The sequence below is a fragment of the Alosa alosa genome, chromosome 22 (assembly GCF_017589495.1).
Source record: "Alosa alosa isolate M-15738 ecotype Scorff River chromosome 22, AALO_Geno_1.1, whole genome shotgun sequence".
NCBI classification, from domain to species: Eukaryota; Metazoa; Chordata; class Actinopteri; order Clupeiformes; family Clupeidae; genus Alosa; species Alosa alosa.
Genome location: NC_063210.1, coordinates 12641082 through 12660210, shown reverse-complemented (window position 1 = coordinate 12660210; position 19129 = coordinate 12641082). Strand labels below are relative to the sequence as shown.

Here is a 19129-nt window from a genome sequence, read left to right as displayed (position 1 = left end):
GACCTCATTGTGTTTCTACGTTTTCCTATTATTATTATTATTATTATTATTATTATTATATGCAATGGGAGTCTATGGCAGCCCATAGAACCGTATGGTAAAAAGTTGGGAAATTTGGCACACTGATTGGGGACGGTCCCATGATTCATGTCACCAAGTTTCACCTCGTAACCTCTAATCCCTGTTTATGTTACATCAATTCATTTAGCAGACTCTTTTAGCAGACTCTTTTAGCAGACTCTTTTAGCAGACTCTTTTAGCGACTCTTTTAGCAGACTCTTTTAGCAGACTCTTTTAGCAGACTCTTTTAGCGACTCTTTTAGCAGACTCTTTTAGCAGACTCTTTTTCCCTGCTAAAGCGACCAAGCGTAATCCCGGTTCCCTGTCGAGGCAGAATTCTGATTTCCAAGATAAATGAGTGGCAGAGGAGAATAGTGCAGCGTATCGCTGGGGTCTTATATGTTATTCCAATGACAAACTGATTACTGTTAACTGGTTGCCAAAATAGTTGAGGATTGATTTAATAGTTCCGATTAATCGACTAACCATTTATCATTGCAGCCCTAGAATGTTTTGACATCCATTTGGAATTAGAGGAGTGTGATTCATTTTGGAGTAATGTGTGTGTGTGTGTGTGTGTGTGTCTGTGTGTGTGTGTGTGTCTGTGTGTGTGTGTGTGTGGCAGGTGAAAGGATGGTGTGGAATCTTATGCCCTTCACCAGTAAAGACTTCTCCATCCGCTCCCTGGCTGACCGCATCAGTGATCTCAATCACCTGCTTTTCCTTTACCCCAACCAACCCAAAGATGAGGTCTTCTCCCGATACTGCACACCTCCTCTGTGTAAGCATTTCTTACACACACACATTTATATCACAAATACTGTACACACACACACACACACACACACACACACACGCATGCATACACTCACGCAGAAATACAGACATTCATACATTGACAAACTGTAGTTTACACATTTTATTTGAAAATGAAGAATATGATATTATGGTAATTTGAGGTTTTATTTCAATACCTGAATTGGTGGGAGGGGAGGTCATGTATTTTTTATACTGTATGTATTATGACATTTTGCTTAATTAATTTTTTCTTTTTTTTTCTCTCTCTAGCAAAAGCAGTAGATGGCTATGTCAAACCAGAGATCAAACAAGTTGTTAAAGTGGAGTAAGTAGCTGCATGGAATGCTCTGTAGTAGTGAATCCCAAGATCTTGTTCCATACGTAAGCACACACAGGCGGCTATGTGTCCCGGCGTTGTAAACGGGTCTTCTTAACTCCCCAGGTTCTCGTCCCCGAACCCTGAGCCGTCTCCTGGGACTCCGTCCTTCATGGAACATGCAGTGTCTCCCACCGTCAATCAACCACAGACCTTCAACCTCTACCCGCCTGTGTAAGTACAGAGATCTACCTGCCCTTGCAAGTACAGAGAAAGGCCAGTACCCACCTGTCTAAGTCCAGATAAAGGCCTATGTTCTAGTCCTATAGGTATTCCAAAGGAGCACTTGAGGTAGAATATTTGGTAACACTACTTGACAGTATCGACATAAGAGTGACATAGATAGATAGATAGATAGATAGATAGATAGATAGATAGATAGATAGATAGATAGATAGATATTTATTGATCCCTAGGGGAAATTCAAGGTCACAGTAGCATACAGACAACATACACACACACATTCACTAACAGCAGAAAAAGTAATTAAAATTATATAATATAAAAAAACACAACTAAGCAATAAGGACTGAAATATACTAAATATATACTAAATAAAACTTAATCTAAATCAATTCTAAAAAACAGTATCCTCATAGTGATTAATCACAGGTGCGCTTGCAATGACTGAAGCAGGGACTGAGCCTGTGGTCCTCTGTGTGTAAGGTAAGGTGCTCTTTGTGAATGAGTGTCATGGTGATGGTGCAAATGAGTAAGTCAAACAGTGCAACAGTGCAAGAATAAAGTCTATATATCTATGTATAAATAACTATATTAAGAAAGGTATAAGTGTGGTCACAGTTCGGCTGTGGCATGGAGGGAGGGGTTGTGCTAATAAAGCACGCAAACAGTGAGGCAGAAGACAATGGTAAAGGGGCTAGTGGACAGACAGTTCAAGACATGGAGGTGGTGAAGAGGCAGACAGACTATGCGGAGAAGTCTATTTCTCCTCTTCCCTTAAGTGATGCATTGAAGAGTTCAATGGCCCTGGGGATGAATGACTTCCTCAGTCTGTCTGTTGTGCAAGGCAGTGAGCGAAGTCTCCAGCTGATCAGGCTCTTCTGCTTAACAATAGTGCTGTGGAGTGGATGACACTCATTGTCCAAGATGTTGATCAGTTTGTTCAGGGTCCTCTTGTCAGATATTGAAGTGATGCACTCCAGTTCAGCTCCCACTACAGAGCCAGCTTTCCTTACCAGCCTGTCAAGTCGCCCCGCATCCTTCTTCTTTGTGCTTCCTCCCCAACATACCACTGCATAGAAGAGGGGCTGGCAACAACAGACTGGTAGAACATCCTGAGGAGCTTGCTGCACACATTGAAGGGCGCCCAGCCTCCTCAGGAAGTACAGCCTGCTCTGCCCTTTCTTGTAGAGTCGTCAAGTGTTGGCTGACCAGTCCAGTTTATTGTCCAAGTGGAGACCCAGGTACTTGTAGGTGCTTACCACCTCGACATTGACCCCATCAATGGAGACTGGTAGCAGAGTGGGCTTAGACCTGCGGAAATCCACCACTATCTCCTTGGTCTTTGAAGTGTTGATTTGGAGATGATTGAGTTTGCTGCCGCTGGAGCGTTGTAATGAACATACAGTATGACACTGTCATGACACATGAACCCTAATCCTAACCTCTTACTCTAATCCTAACCCTAACCCTAATCCTAACTTGTTATGACAAAAACCTAATGTCACTTAATAACAGAAGCGTTATGTCATAAACGTTTATGACTTGTTTATGACACATTCATGACAGTGTCATGTCACTTTTATGTCGATACTGTCAAGTAAAGTGTAACCAAATATTTTACCTAATCACCTTTTTTTTTGCCTAATCTCTCTAGCCTCTATTTCTTTAGTCATTTTTTTCCCCTGATCCGCTCTTTGTGTGTGGTGCTGCTACTCAGGGGTGACTCCATGCTGGATGCAGATGGCGACTTTGACCTGGACGAGACCATGGACATGGCGCGGCAGGTGGAGGAGTTCCTCAGGCAGCCCATGGAGACTCGCTGGGGAGGGCAGCAGTCATGACAACCTTGCATCAGTAGCACACTGTCCCACCCCAGTGAACTTGTGCGACTCCAAGACCTCTTTCTGACCCAAAATCTTGTCCAGTGTATGTACGTCACACCTTTTGATCTCTTAACTAGCATGTTCCTTCCTCTAGCCTTTTACCTGAGTCTTTGAGTGTCCATTGTGCATCCTTTCTCACTTCTCTCCACTCAACAACACAACTAAGACAATTGTGAAAATTGTCGGGAATTCTAATTTTTTTATGTATTAATGTATTTTTCTGTTTTGTTCTTTAAATGTGAAGTAGAGGGTTGGAGTCCGACGGTTTATTGCGATGAGGCCAGGAAAAGGGAAATCAACAAAAGGAGATGTTAAGGATCCGGTTTCACTTGCACATGGCATACCTAGTTACAATATTATATTGCTTCTGCAGTTTTTAGAGCTTGTCGTAACAACAATGGTGTATGACATGCAACACCATTTGTCTTCACAGCTGTGTTGGTACTTGTCTGTGAAGTTATCTCCATATTTTTGCCCATAACAGTTTATTTCAAATACAACACACCTTATGACATTTTCAAATTGGATGCGCTGCGTTCAGTGCTAATAGTAGTCACCACCATGCACAATAGTCAAAGTTCAATAATGTTGAACTTTGACTGGGGTGTGTGTGTGAGGGCTAGCTGAGAGGTGGGCTGATGCCTGTGTCGTGCTTTGTTCAGTGCAGCGGCAAATTGTTCTTGCGCCCTGCAAGCCTTTGAAAATAATGGGTTTCAGAGCGCAGCGTTTCTGTTGTTGTACATGTATCCTATGTGTAAGGCACTTTAGGAGTAACTAAAAACAAAGCACTTGCTTCTAACAGAGTAGAGAAGAATCATATTTTATTTAAACCGGCCCTTCACCAGATCATTTTAATGGTTGAGTTTATTCTTAATTTGAAAGTACAGTACAGTGGGGTTTTGTTTGTTTGTTTGTTTGTTTGTTTGTTTGTTCGTTCTTACACTTTCCAAACTGTATGGCAATCCAAACGTCCCTTTAACCTGAAATGTGCCTGCCCAAATTCTGGTTTGCATTCATCCTCAGTATCTGTATAATTGTCCAGAGCACTTTCTCTCTCCTCACCCCTGTGTGACTTGAGAGCCAAAGTTTGTCAAGAACTACAACCAAAGTCGAGTTGTCTGATATTATTCCCATTACATGCCTTCTTATATTGGCATATTCTGTGCTTTTTGGCGGAAATCATCCTACACTATTTTGAAATTATTTGCAGTTTGTTTCACAGGATCTAAAACATCCTTTGTAAACTTGATACCTATCTCACAGAGTGACCAGGTAGCCATGTTCATGTCCTCATGTTGCTGTTCTTATAAATTGAGGAATGAACAATTTGCACAGTCCTAAATAATTGGAATGAAAAATGTACTTGGCAGATTGCGGTTCATTCTGGGTTTTACCTCACATTGCGCAACTTTGTTTACTAGTTTGCTGATTGCTAGTGCCACTGAAAATATTGGTGGTGCTCTGCTGCTAGTTCCCAACAGTCTTTGTCTCAGTGTTTCATTGGAAACAGTCTTGGATTGGACCGTTGAACTCTAGGTCCATGAATGGAAACTACAGCCATATGGCGCCACCAGCAGGCCTTATAGTGCTACTGCATCTATGCACTTACACACCATGCCAGAGTATATCCTCATTGTGATCTATGATGAAGCAAAGGATTCAGCTGTGAGGTGGCCTTCTGTGTTGGCAATTTCATACAAAGTGCAGAAGGGTATCTTGGTCAGATCTGCACTCTGGTGGAGGGAGGTTGGTCTTGAAAGTCTTGAGTAGTGCAACATCTCCCCCCAGAGGCCAGGTCAGGAAGTGCAGGTCCGTCCCTGCATTTACAGTAGATGCATCACTTATTAGCTGCTCCATCAACTTGGAAACTATTAAGCTCAGCACATGCCTACAATGTGAGGTCTGTAATCAGACTAATTAAATAAGTTAAGTAATCGGTACCACAGCCAAAAATTCTGATAACTACCCAGTAATTTTTAGCAAATGGGTTTCTGTGATGTTCCCATTCAATCTTTTCCATGTTATTTTTTTGTGAAGCCATTTCCCACGTCCAAGTGTTAATTGTTTATGAATGCACCATTCCTTGATACATCACACTCCTGTGAGTTGTCTGTGGATCACCCCCTTACGGTTAACTTGTGTTTGCAAACTCATCCATTTGTATATTTGCAGCCTCAGGAAAATGCTGATCACTGATGGATGTAAGATAAATTACCTAAAAGAAATACCAGTCAACTTTTTAACTTTAGATTTAAATTAATTAGCTTAGTGCTTATTATATTGAATCATTTTATCTAAATCAAACAGTATTTTACTAACACAATGCTTTTTATAACAGTAATGTACACAAGCTACTATATTTTTTTGTTTATGGATGAGGGCCTGAATTAGATGAGTTTTGTTTTCTTGAGAGGGTTGTTTTCTCCTTTGTGTTGTCATTTGTATACTTCGTAACATGTGTTATTTTTGGCAGAGAATCATGATTTATAACAGATTGTGTTACCCTTTTGTTGATCGATCAACTCCCCCATCATGTGATGTTTGGGAATGTCTTGTTTATTTAGTGTTTAGCATGTGTTGTCTTGTAAGATGGGAGAAAACAAATAAAGTTTTATATATATTTTATCATGTATTTAGCACGGAGTTCTCAATAAAGTGGATCAGTGAGTAGTATGATCTAATATTAGTTAACAGGAACAAACAGTTTCATTAATGTAAAGCTCTTTAGCTTTACCACAGCTGGATACTAGGCCCTAATTTAAATGGCAGACAAAATGCAAAGTGGGTCGACAAGCAAAGTTCTCTTGCATAAACTATAACAATTCTATACTATAAGAAAGCTCTCAGCCGACTTAACTTGAGTTAGACTTACGACTTTGCACTTTGCCCATACTTTAAATTGGCCCATAATGTGTTTGTCTTTACAGTCATTATAATCAGGACCCATTCAAGTCTTTGTCTTTGATCCTTCTGGGCAATTATTTTACAGTACAGTAGATTTGTTGCTGTCCGGGAAGACTGACGTCCCCTTTCAGTCTTTTATGAGTGCTATAGTGAAGAATGTGAAGAAAAGAACATGGTGCGAGAACCAGGCGGAGGGTTTGTTGGCAGAAGCTTCTGTAGATGTTGCTGGTGAGCTAGTTGCTGGTGCAGGAGTGGTCACGTTGCTGGTGGACCTAAACCGGATGAAGCCTGGTGGGTCACCTCTGGTGTAGTTTGTGATCCACTTTTCATAACCAGATACTCTGGCGTAGACTCCAGGTAGCCCAGGTCTGCCACAGCCTTTCCCGAAACTCACCACCCCAGATTGAATCCATAGAGAGTCCTGGTAGTTCACCATTGGACCTCCAGTGTCTTCCTGTTTCGATAAAGACAAAAAACTATTCTCATATACATCTTATGTAACTATATAGTTTATGCCAAGATGAACCCACAGCATGCCCCTTGCCCAAGTTATGTTCTGAACTATAGACCCTTTCAACAAGAAAAACAAAAACAATGCTTGAACGTTCTATTTTGTTGCCAATCTACTTCCGCTTCATTAAGTAAGGGATAATGTATAGAACGGAAGCCTTGTGGGAACAACTATGATGCTGATAATGGAACTCTCTTGAAACGGTCAATACCAGACATGTGTCCTTCCCTTGCTCCAGTGCGCCAGCACACATCATGTCATCAGTTACTTTAGCTTGAGATCCCAGGAGACTTCTGCAAACATAATTTTCCACCACTGAAAGCTTCACTTCCTGTAGGGCTTTGGGTGAGGGTAAAGGCTCTGGAAGGAAAGAGATGAGGTGAGGTGACAAGGTGGAGAACATCAGACTTTGGGTTTGCTGGATTTTTAGGTAGCCATATTTAAATAGTATATATGTATCAGCCACCACTCGTTCTTCAGCATCTCACACCGATACTGCTCATACATAATGGCACAATGACGCATACTGTATATTATGGGCTTCAGTATCCATCCAACACAAGAAAACCGAGCAGTCACCTGACAAGTTAAACTTGTTATAGCTACTATAAACTGGATAGGAATGTGAATGACCTCCAGATGATGATGACCTATAAATATTTACACATAATACTCATACTTCTCCTAATAAGGTCATTGGAGCAATACCATCCATTTAAGGTAATTAATTTGTTCTTGTGATCGTTTTAGGACTTTCAAGAAGACTCTTCTGTTCATCTTACACTTAATTAATTAAATAATTATTTTACAGAGTTATTGGTTGTTGACAATATGCTTAATGTAGGCTTTTTCAACTTTACTTGAAACTATTATTTTAACTAATGTGAAATTCATATAAGTGACTTTGGACAAAGGTGTCTACCAAATATCATAAAGATAACCTTAACCATGATTACAAGTGCATCAAATAATTGCACCGACAAACATCTCACCTCCCTCTTTGATGTAACCCCATCCGCTCACCCAGCTGTCTGTCCCATTGAGGAATATGCTGTCATTGTCTGCCAAACACACGGGTCGGATGTAGCTGGTGAAGGAGACAGGACTGCTAAGTCTAACCAGAGCCATGTTGTGGTTAAACGTGTTTCTGTCCCAGTTGGGGTGCAGAATGATCACAGCCACGTCTCGGGATACTGCATGTGCACTATTGACCTGTTGGGTGAGCTGTCCCAACTTCACTGTCCAGTACGAGGGATCATTGCTAAAGATGAGCAAAAAGGGTATTATTTAACAACAATAGGACAAGTGGGACAGTTCTAAAGATGAATTACTAACTTTCCTTAAGTGCTATGTTTTGTCAGAGATGATGCCTTTGAAGGTCACCTGCTGAAGCAGTGCGCAGCAGACAGCACCCACTCCTTGTTGATGAGGGAGCCTCCACACACGTGACCGTAGGGTCTCTGAAGGCTGACCTGCCAGGGCCAGCTCCCCACGGAGGCGTCCTGTCCTCCAACTATCCTGCTGCTGAGAAGAGGAGTTGTGCCACAAACTACACAAGAGAGAAGACAACATTATCAATTCTACCTTCATTTCCCATCCTATCCAACCAGATAAAAAATATATATGGGGCACACCAAACAGGCAGAATTACGATGGCGCCTTAATGGAAGCCCAGTTTCTGTAGTGAGCCTGATACTACATTCTTGTAGCTTTACAGTCCAATTATGCAAAAAACAGTATTTACCCCATGTTGGCACTTTACAATGATACCCCTTTTCAATGTGCTGCAGCGTCCTATGACTGCCCTGCACATTGAAAAATTACGCTAAGGAGGTAGTGAGATGCGTGCGATACGTGAGTCTGTATACTATAAAATCATTTTTAAGAAGTTATTTCAAGATAAACGTGATGGATAATATTGTTGCTTTAAAGGATCTCTGTGGAACTCAATAGACTTTGATTGTCTTGAACGCGGCTACACAGGACTTTTCCATTGACTTTGTATTGTACTGCATTGCATTGCATTTAATACAGCAGCCGTGTAGTACAATGTGGTGTTGCAAGAGCCAGCCCAGCACTAGTTGGTTTGCCAGTTTCGGTAGATATCTTGACAACACAGAGCTTAGACTTTTTTTTTTTACCTTGCTTAGACGTTTTTGACCTTGCTTCAAAACTGTTGTTTCTTCACATTCTGTTGTTATTTCTAGGTATTTTTTGGATGATTTAAAGTAAAAAAACAGAGCAAAGCACCTTTAATGTTAGAACCAGAAAGGTCTACCAGTATGACATGAATGTCATGAAAGATCTGAATGCTACATACAACGATGATACTCTTGATTCAATCTAGAAGAAGTGTCGTGGCACACTCAGAACTTCAATATGCAGTAATTTTATTAGACCAACGTTTCGGCTTGCGCCTTCATCAGGGTCATTTTCACATACAACACAAGTCATTCAGGATTCCTTTATGTTACACATGAGTCTCTTGATTGGACAGGTGTTAAGGTTCAATCCCCAATCATTTCTGATCAACAGTGAAGTCATCTATGTTGCTTGAGTTGATTTTGTTTGCATCAAAATTGCTTGCTGCTGGAGAAGTGGGATGTTTAGATTGCTCTATTGTGTCTGTTACACAGAATATTGACAGCACAATAACTTTAAAAGAACAGAATCCAGCTATTAAAAGGCATTTGCCAGCCTCAAATTTTGTGGCCAGGGCAAATTCGAGCTGACTCCTAAATTGAAATGCACCCCATAATTAAATCCAAATGGCAAGTTTCCCATCAAAATTTGATAAGAATTCTCACTCGTCTGTTGATACGTCATAATAGGAAGCAAACATAACATTCTGTCAGTACTGAATAAAATCCTGTTGAAATGGCTGATACCATATAATGGCTGATACTCACCATCAGTGCTTTTAACCTCCTGTGCGATTGTAGAGGCTGGACCTATTTCAACATACATGATCAGACACAAGTTTTTTTTTGTTTGGGCCACAGACGTAGGCTGCATAGATTTTCTGTAATGTACAGTATGCCTCACTTTAAGCACTGGAAACCACCTAATTTCACTAGCCTACCTAATTTCAAATTTATGGTGATTTGAAGTCTGAAGATATCTACTGTACATTCTCTTGTCTATCTGAAGATATTTCAATCTGAGCATTATAAAACCCCACAGTTACTTGCCTACTTACCTTGCACATATAAAATTGCAGCCACAATGTAAATGTATTCAGCCATCACAGCCATTCCATAACAAAAAAGTGGTAGAAAATATATCCTTTTTGATCCTGTATAGCAGGCACCTAGGCTCCCCTTGATACCATGGTTCACAAAGCGTCTCCTTCAGACTAACCTGCATATATATCACCTGAGTGGCCTGTTTAGACTGTAAATACTCATCATTTCCTTGAAACCATGTTGAGATTGGTTGGCTTACAGGAATCTCTTCTCTATTGTGCATCTAGTTAGTACATCCATTTGTCCATAAATTGGTTAAGGTTGATTTTACAGAGTTGGAAAGGCCTTAATAATGTGATACAATGTGGCCTGTCTCCTTGTTGCAGTATAACATAATACCAAAAGTCTTACATGCTAGAAAGTGAAGGCCCATATCATGTTGCGTCTTTGTTATGGGTTTGTTTTTTCGCCTCATTTAGTTGCATCTTTCAGTGCCACCCCTCCCATGGAAGGTTTCAGTATTCTCCACTTAAATTAATATAAAGTTTGAGTCTTTTTAAGGATTGATATGTATTTCAGAACTCCAGGCTTTTGTTGTCCTTTTTGTTAATTTTGTGTTTATTGAAAAAATTGTGTATTTATTTTGAGAGGGATTTTACAGTTGACAGTACTTAGTGGTCCAAAAATGATCACTTTCTGTTTCTCCTCTTCCTCGCTGTGCCTTCCATTTCTGTTGTTGACAAGGGCTCACTTGTTGCCCAGTACTGTAGGCTACTAGCCTGGAAAATCCAGACCCTGATAATCTAGAAAGATTAAGGGTCTGGCAAAGAGCAATGTAATGGCCCAACTCGAGGGGCGGCAACAAGCATGCATTTAAAAATCTCACTGCACGCAATTGACGCAACACTAGACCATGTTTACTCTGAATGATTTCAGACTTCGACGCAATCGGATAACACTGCGACCAATGTGTACTGTCCTCCAACGTTGCAGCGCTGTCTTCATCAGTTTAGCTGGTTCCCCGGAATGCAAGGGGAAAAAGTAACGTGCATCATTGCTCTTTGCCAGAGTGTCTCGCAGAGACAATTCCATTGTGCTCTTGCGAGAACTCTGGATTTCCAGGGTACTGTAAGATAATGTTAGCCATCCATCACTGAGACAGAGAAAAAGGTTGCTCAATGAGCATTAATTGTCAGTGGCCACAGGTATATAAAATTGGGTGTTAGCCTATCTGTATAGCAGTGGTAACGAATATTGTCTCGACAACGCTACGTCATGGTTGACCAGGGACTTCATCAATGGCCCACTGTCCAATCATTTTTCGGCCTCTCCTTCTCCTCTTTGTTAGATTGAAGCCTGCTTCATCATTCAAGATGAACTCATGGTGTTTGTCCAAGGATTTCAAGTCAAATATTGTCTGTGTAAGAACGAACATCAGTGCAGCTCAGTGCCTGGTTTCTTCCATTGAGAATTGTGGCCAAATAGTTCAGTCTTTGTTTTGTCCTTCTTTACGCTTCTCTCATCTTCTCAAAGGAACAATCTCATTAGTGACCATTGGGTCCTTGGTTACCCGTCTGACCCAGGCCTTTACTCATAGGCGGACGGCCAGATCTAGGAAGATCTGAGTGTCCTATTGTTTGTGTAGAAATACAATATACTGTATGTAGAATTTTGTAACTCGTACAGAGACAGTGCTATACTGTAGAGTACAATAAGGCCTACTGTACTTCTGATTCACATACATTGTATGTACTGAAGAGTAAAGTCATTCACACAGTATGTGGCAGTACTGTAGACAATCTGGATTACAGTAAATGTGTCTGAATGTACACTTAGTGAGCTTGCAGTTCTTTCACCCTTGGTGAGTTGCGCTCAAAAGGTACTCTGTATACTTGTTTCATCCTGTGATGATGGAAGACATGGTCAATTGTGGAAATGCTCGCAACGTTGATCCCCTGGAAGTGTGTGTTGTCTTGTATAACTCGTTCCTGGGTTTCTCTGAATCGTATTATATTATCTTGAAGGACCATGCCCACTATAAAGGCCTCTTGCTTCTGAGTGAATATAGCTGTCCTTCCACCTGCATGTGGCAGCCTTGCAATTCTACAACAAGGAGATGCACAGTTACAAAAAATATTCATGCCGTACAATACATACAGTGATGAACTTTACAAATGTATACTAAAACAGCTGCATATACTGTAGTACCGTAAATGCAATTATAATAAATTCAGTAGTATACTGTACCTGTTCTCTTCTCTGAATGTCCTTACTATGATGGACACAGAAATCTGGCTGAAATTGGGTTGCACTCCCAGTCCTGCTTCCCTCATGGTCAATCCATGGACAAGAACATATGATTGTTGCTCGAATTTCATTGGATATTTCCACTCTTTGGCTTCCTCTTTCTTGTCCTCCTTCTCATCCACCACCTCACATACGCATTCGTCCTTGTCCTCTCACATAGTTTCTTCTATCCATTCTCAGACTTTATCATTCCCACCTTCAACAACCTGTTTGCTTTCTGAACTAGCTTATAGTGGTCGTTTCACATCATTTGTGAAAACAGTGGTTGTGTTTAATCAATGACTTGTGTGCTCTATTTGTATTTAATTGCTGCCACTTGTGTTTACCATTATGGATGACGTGCATTAGAGTGCAGAATGTGTTTAGAGTTTTGCTGAAAAGTGTGATCTACCAATTGTGTTTCACCATGTGAAACGGTTTAAGGTAGTACCAACAGACTAAACAATTAGCTAAATGAGTTCAGGCAACTGAGAGCTTTGTTCAGCCAATGGGTTTTAGGCCCCTATCGTGCACCCGTAACAAGCCATACACTAATTCTCAGCCTTTGACTCAGTTTTCAATTTCATAAAAAAAAAGTGTCTCTTTCTCCTCTTCCTCGCTGTGCCTTCCATTTCTGTTGTTGACAAGGGCTCACTTGTTGCCCAGTACTGTAGGCTACTGTATTCCCCTCCTTACTTTCAGTAAGCTGACTTCGACGTCTCCACCACCACCAGTTGGTCCCTGTCTCAAGCTATACCAGGGGGTATGCTTCTCGTCCCTGCCACGCTCGTAGGCCTAATGTCAGCATGATCCGATATCCCCACACTACTTACCAGTCTACGGACTGGGGCCTACGCCAAAGACTGTTTAAACATTCAGCGGTCATGTATCTTACGTAGCCTAAATTGTCTCTGATATCCTATACAGGATTAAATCCCCATTAACTATATTTTGTCTCCCGAGTCTTTCTGGTAGAAATGTGTTTAGAGTTTTGTAAATCAATGTGATGCTGAAAATATGCTTATAGTTCTGCAAATCTGGGCTGATCTTTGCTCCTTTAGTGTAAGGTTTCACTAACTGTGGGATACTTTTAAACAATAGAAAAAAACTAGTAACTGTTAACCAAGGCTGTGTTCTAGGCCTACCTGTAATTGTTTTGGTGTGGAAAGAATAATTTTACAGCAATAGTCTTGTCTAATGCAATGCCAATTTCCAAATGTTTCGATATTCACAGATCCACACCCACACAGGCAGGATGTTAATGTTGTTTTACTTTTTCCGCATTACAGGGCTCAGGTGCAATCCAATTCGCCTTATTCACCTGGCGGCCAGAACGAGGCTCCAGGGTACACTTGCCATTACACCTCAGTGCAGCAGATGGTGGTAATGCACTCTGTTTGCAAACTGCCAAAAAAAACTCACTGAAGAATGAAGAAGAAGAACAGGTGGACAACAGGCCCATAGATATTAGAAAGCTAGATACCGCATTGGGCTCCAGAACGTACGTAAATAGCGACGCCATCTTGGTGGGGGCAGCAATCACTGGAGGCCAGTGGAGGAGCATGTGACTCTGACTGGAAATCAGACAGGTGTCTGTGATTGGCTGCAAGTGTTGCCCATAGACAATAAAGGTGTTGCCCCCACCAATATGGCGGCCACGTTTGTGATGCTACCTAATAGAACTCGACAGTCAATGCGGTATCTAGCTTTCTAATATCTATGAACAGGCCAGCAAACCCTTCTTCTTTTTCAGTGAGCTTTTTTGGCAGTTTGCTTTTTTTGGCAGTTTGCAAACGGAGTGCATTACCACCATCTGCTGCACTGAGGTGTAATGGCAAGTGTACCCTGGAGCCTCGTTCTGGCCACCGGGTGAATAAGGCAAATTGGTATCTTTACAGGCATGTTAAATCAACTGACCATATAATGACATATTCATTACATATACTGATGAAAGATCATACATTTTTGTAGTAGTCTATATATGTATGATCTACATAGACATGAATATGATACTGTATGAATATGAACAGTAGGCTATATTCTGCATATATCTGTCATCGCCATGTTCTGTGATGAAGTGATTCAACTTGTGCAAAGGGAGCCAATAATCTTGAATCATTTACTGACTACTGTATGCCGTTTTCTGTGTGTTTGACAGTCTGCACTACCGTACCAAACTGTTATGGATGAGGAGAGAAGCCAGTGCTTTTATTGATGGCTGAGAAAGAGGCTTTGTTTAAGTTTTTAATTTGTAAGCTGTCTTTGGAAAAGTATTGGTGGTCTTTGCTGTGATTTTTTTTAAATAATGTGATCCATGTTGATCAATTTAAGTATGTTACTGATAGGATATTAATAAATATGAATCAGTCAGTAAGTTGTTGTATTAGCAGAATTGTATTTACTTCAGGAGAAATTTTACAGGAGAATAAGTCTATTGCAGTGCAGTTACTGTATATAGTATATAGTAATAAACATGGCATATTATAAATGCATCGTAGAAATAAAAGAAATATACAAATGTCACATTTAGCTAATACATTACTCATAATTCAGAATTATAAAGTCCTGTGTTCCTGTGATAAACAAGGATTTCCCATCAGTGGAGAGGGAGGAGGAGAAAAGACAGAAGGATGTAGAGGCAGAATGAGCATGTGACTTTGGTCCCGCTGGAGGGAACAGGAAGCAGTGGGGTAGGGGTGATGACCTGCACGAAGCCTGGTGGGTCACTGCTGATGTGGGAGTTGATCCAGTCCTCATAACGGGAGACCCTGGCGTAGACTCCAGGTAGGTCAGGTTGAGCACAACCTATCCCAAAGCTAACCACCCCGGACTGGACCCACACAGAGTCCTCTTTCATCACCATTGGACCACCTGAGTCACCCTGTTGAAAAAACAAAAACAAAAGTGTAAGTGGTGTAAGTAAGTTCAATATCTTTAAACAGATTTATACTCTTGAAAGAAATCCAAATACCTGACAGGAGTCTTTCCCTCCTTCACGAAGGCCAGCGCATATCATGTTTTCTGTGATTTTTGTAAATATCAAAAGCTCATCACACACTTTGTTGTCAACTACAGGAACTTCCACTTCCTGAAGAACCCCTGGGTACGGAAGAAACTCTGACAGAGCAGACAGTGGAGTAGAGAGCAGGGGGGGAAGATAAGACAGGGCAGGACAGTCAAAGGGTTAAGATTAAGGGGTGAGTTAAATAATTAACCTATTGATAATACTGATGATGTTAGACAGTGCTGAACTTATAACGATTGGAAAATAGTACTCAGTTTTGTGAGACCGATAATAGCAAATGCATTGTTCCCCTATTATAAAAGTGCTGATGATACTGATGGTAGACTTGTCCAATCATGGTAAGAAAACTAGATGTGTTATTTTTTTAGTCTGTTTGACCAATTTCCATTGTAACATTTTATTTTTACTTAATTGTTATTTTAACTTAATTGTTTTTCTATAAAAAAAATGTACAAACCCATTAGTTGGCTATTACTGTACAGACGTTGTTAGTTAGCAGAAAGGATAACCAACAGTAAGTAATTCATCAAGAACTGTCACCAGGGGCGTCGCTAGCTATTGAAAACATTCGGGGCTAGAGCCCCGAAGTTTGAGTCCTTTTTGTCCGGGGGTTCGGGGGGTTTTTCCCCCCGAGAGATTTTGAAAATCGGGCTGATGAACATGACATTTTAACCTACTTTGAGAATGAAAAGGAAGGCCAATCGTAATGACTCACGTCACGGCATTCCGAATATTTTGATGTTTAAAGACCGTGTGGAGAACGTCTCTTCTGCCAAAGTGCACCACATACAACACCCAAAATATGACATTAAAATAGCCTGTAGAATAAACATCGTCACGCACCTCTGTCAAGTGCACAGGTGTGAGCGTTCGTCTCGGGATAAACATTTGGATGTCATCACCTTCAATTAATGGGCTATGGGTGCCTTGAAAGCAATGCATTTGGGTTGTGTATCACAAACTTTTGCCCAAAGAAAAAGTTCCAAAATCAAGCCCAGCATGCATTGCTTAGAAGCCCCCTCAAACGAGGTCAGGTTTACCATATTTACTGCACATGTGACCATGATTCAATAGTAAATCACGATATAAACTGCTGTCTTGTTTATTATGAAATACTATGTATTTCAAATGATCACTGAAAGTATAATATTGGACACAATTACTGGATTGGTGAAGGGGAATAGCTTGATGTTAGGTATGCAACAAATTATTCTAAACCTGCCCAGATCACGTCAGATTTTCTTGCGCTGCTGTTAATGCACACAATGGACACAAAACACAAAAGTCTCTTCTACGGGGCTATTTATTTCATTCACGATTAGAGTTTTTGTTGTTGTTGTTGTTGTTGTTGACGGCCGATAGATCCGGGGCTATAGCCCCGAATGCCCAGGTCTAACGACGCGCCTGACTGTCACCTTCTTCTCTGATGTTTCCCCAGCCAGTGACCCAGCTGTCTGTTCCCTGGTGGAAAATGCTACTGCTGGCCGCCAGACAAACAGGTCTGATGTAGTCGGTGAAGGAGACAGCACTGCTCAACCAGAGCAGAGCCATGTCATTCTCATTTGTGGCATCATAATTAGGATGTAGAATGATCTCAGCCACGGTTCTAGACACTTCGTTTGAGTTAGAATCGTCCAAGGATTGTCGACCCAGACGGATAGTCCACCCACTTGTGCTGGTGCTGAAGGGGGAATAGATGAACAGGGAGAACCATTAACTGCATGCAATTGTCATCGTGTCATGTGGTCCAGGTACAGTCACCACGAGTCTTGCCTTCCTTTCACAAAGTCATGAAAACATTGACTGTCTGCTGGTGAATATGATCAATATAAAGAGCAACAAATGTGTACTACTGTAGAAGAAAGATGCAGTGGCCCCTCACCTGCTGAAGCAGTGTGCAGCAGACAGCACCCACTCCTTGTTGATGAGGGAGCCTCCACACATGTGACCGTAGGGTTCCTCAGTAAGGCTGACCTGCCAGGGCCAGCTCCCCAAGGAGGCATTTTGTCCTCCAACAATCCTGGGTGTTTGTCCGAGTATGCTGCTGAGAGGAGCTGTGCCACAAACTACACAAGACAGAACAAACTTTGATTGTTGCCATGTCAATGATCTGTTCATCATGTTTCCACATATCTTCATCAATAAACTATTGACTGAATACTGACGTCTCCAATATGTCTCAAATGTTTCTTCAAATTAGATTATTTGTGCTTTAAAAGATGAAGATGATGTGACAGTCAGATCCCAAACTAAATACTCAAAGGTAATGAGATAGCAGCACACACATTTTCATAGAACTGGACTCATCTCTATTTCACCACTTTATTTTTCGGTCAAATTCTAAGTTTAGAAAACACAACATGAGATGGCTCCCTGGACAAATGTTTCAACCAACTACACAACAATTAGGGTTTGAACAGCATAAGTGTGGATTTATAAATAAATATGTAACATGAATGATTTGTACTCAACACTAGGCTATAGCCTATGGATAATTAAAATACAGAACAATTTAGTTACAGCGGTCTCCACATTTATGCACCCCTGGTAAAGATGAGTAAAAATGTCACATTTGGGAATTTCTTCTTAGTTTCACATTGACAATAATGAGGGAAGGTGGAAAATCCAACCCCTTATGTATTCTCCCCTTCAGATCACCCCACTTGTTTACTATGCCTTTTCCCTGGCATGCCATTTGAATAATCTGCTAGCCTAGAGCTAACTTCTGATGTTTGCTTTGTGACCCAAAGATGGTTACTTGTATCATTCCAATAGTGATTTTTTTTATATCCCTCTTTTAATCCTCCCCACTGTCTGTACTCTGTAGGGGCAAAATAGACATGGATCCTTCTTTTTGCAGTTCCATTTGATTAGACCTTCATAATTAATATTACAACAGTAAATATGAGTATTTTCACACAAGCATTGTCATACCCATTTCCTGACTTAACACAGGTCAAACGCCATTCTTAAACATGGGAAAGACAGTACAAAATGTTACCCAATGTGAAATGTGGAGGGCACTGTAAATAGTTCTGCAGTCATTTGATATGCGCTTGAGAGTAACTCAAGTCTATTGTGAAATCAGAAGCTTTGTGTGGAAGTTGCTGCTTGGAATGATCAGTGGAAATGCAATAAAACTATAACTTACTGTCTGCAGCAGGCGGTGTCATGGGTCTTAATCAGGAGTGACATTAGTTATGCTATCATGGCTGACAAGTGCGGAGTGGCAATCGGGACAGTCGGGAGTTATCCCGGTGGGCCGGCCCTGCATCGTACGCGAAATATAGGCTACATAGGTCTATAAACTTTTCCGCAAAAATCTCCCAGACCAACACTTTAAGTAGCTCAAGACCAGGTTTTAAGAAGTCCAACCAATATTTATACCACTCGCTCACTGTCTATATGTCATTCATGGTTACCCTGCACACTCAACTCTCCCATGCTGATTTTTGTGAAGGCTAGCCTTATTTTTTTTTTTAATCTTAATTCATTTTTGTCTTATTCAGGCGTTACAGAACTTTCATGGTCACAAATAAATAAAAAAAATACAATTTAATTTGTTTGTTTGTTCTTAAATTAACGCAGGCCTAAAGATGAACTGAACTGGAATTTGAAGTAAAGGTGATATAACAGATGTATTTTATTTCTTCTCATTGGTACAATGATTAAAATGGCTGAATTTATTAAAAGGGATAAAATTGTACGTTGAAAGTGGTGTTGTTGTTACACGGGCGCCGCCATGTCAACAATCAGCTACGTCACTGGCATGGTAAGCTACTCTGCACTAGCATAGCAGCCATAGCAGATAATGAGTCTGAGGCTAGCTGACATGGCTGAGGAAACTAACATTAGGCCTAACTGAGTTACATATTGGCCATAAGCCATTTATCATAGGCTAGCCTACGTCACAAAATC

General features: G+C 40.9%; 2 protein-coding genes across 2 annotated transcripts in view; one reads left to right on the top strand and one right to left on the bottom strand.

Moving 5' to 3' along the window:
- The window catches only part of LOC125287132 (signal transducer and activator of transcription 5B-like), a 38752-nt gene extending 32827 nt beyond the window's left edge, over positions 1 to 5925 (top strand). The window contains exons 16-19 of the mRNA XM_048232670.1: positions 686 to 841; positions 1129 to 1183; positions 1301 to 1408; positions 3135 to 5925. Of these exons, the coding sequence (XP_048088627.1) occupies positions 686 to 841; positions 1129 to 1183; positions 1301 to 1408; positions 3135 to 3258 (443 nt within the window). The 3' untranslated portion in view covers positions 3259 to 5925. The remainder of the gene's footprint in view (positions 1 to 685; positions 842 to 1128; positions 1184 to 1300; positions 1409 to 3134) is intronic.
- Positions 5926 to 5964: 39 nt separating this feature from the next.
- Positions 5965 to 18356, bottom strand: LOC125287945 (transmembrane protease serine 9-like). Its single transcript, XM_048234032.1, has 10 exons — positions 17094 to 18356; positions 16627 to 16892; positions 15158 to 15303; positions 14788 to 15067; positions 9915 to 10010; positions 9625 to 9666; positions 8099 to 8264; positions 7708 to 7976; positions 6927 to 7075; positions 5965 to 6658 (listed from the first exon to the last, which is right to left on the bottom strand). Exons 1-10 carry the CDS (start codon positions 17348 to 17350, stop codon positions 6332 to 6334), a joined length of 1998 nt encoding a protein of 665 aa, XP_048089989.1. The 5' UTR covers positions 17351 to 18356; the 3' UTR covers positions 5965 to 6331.
- Positions 18357 to 19129: the final 773 nt, after the last annotated feature.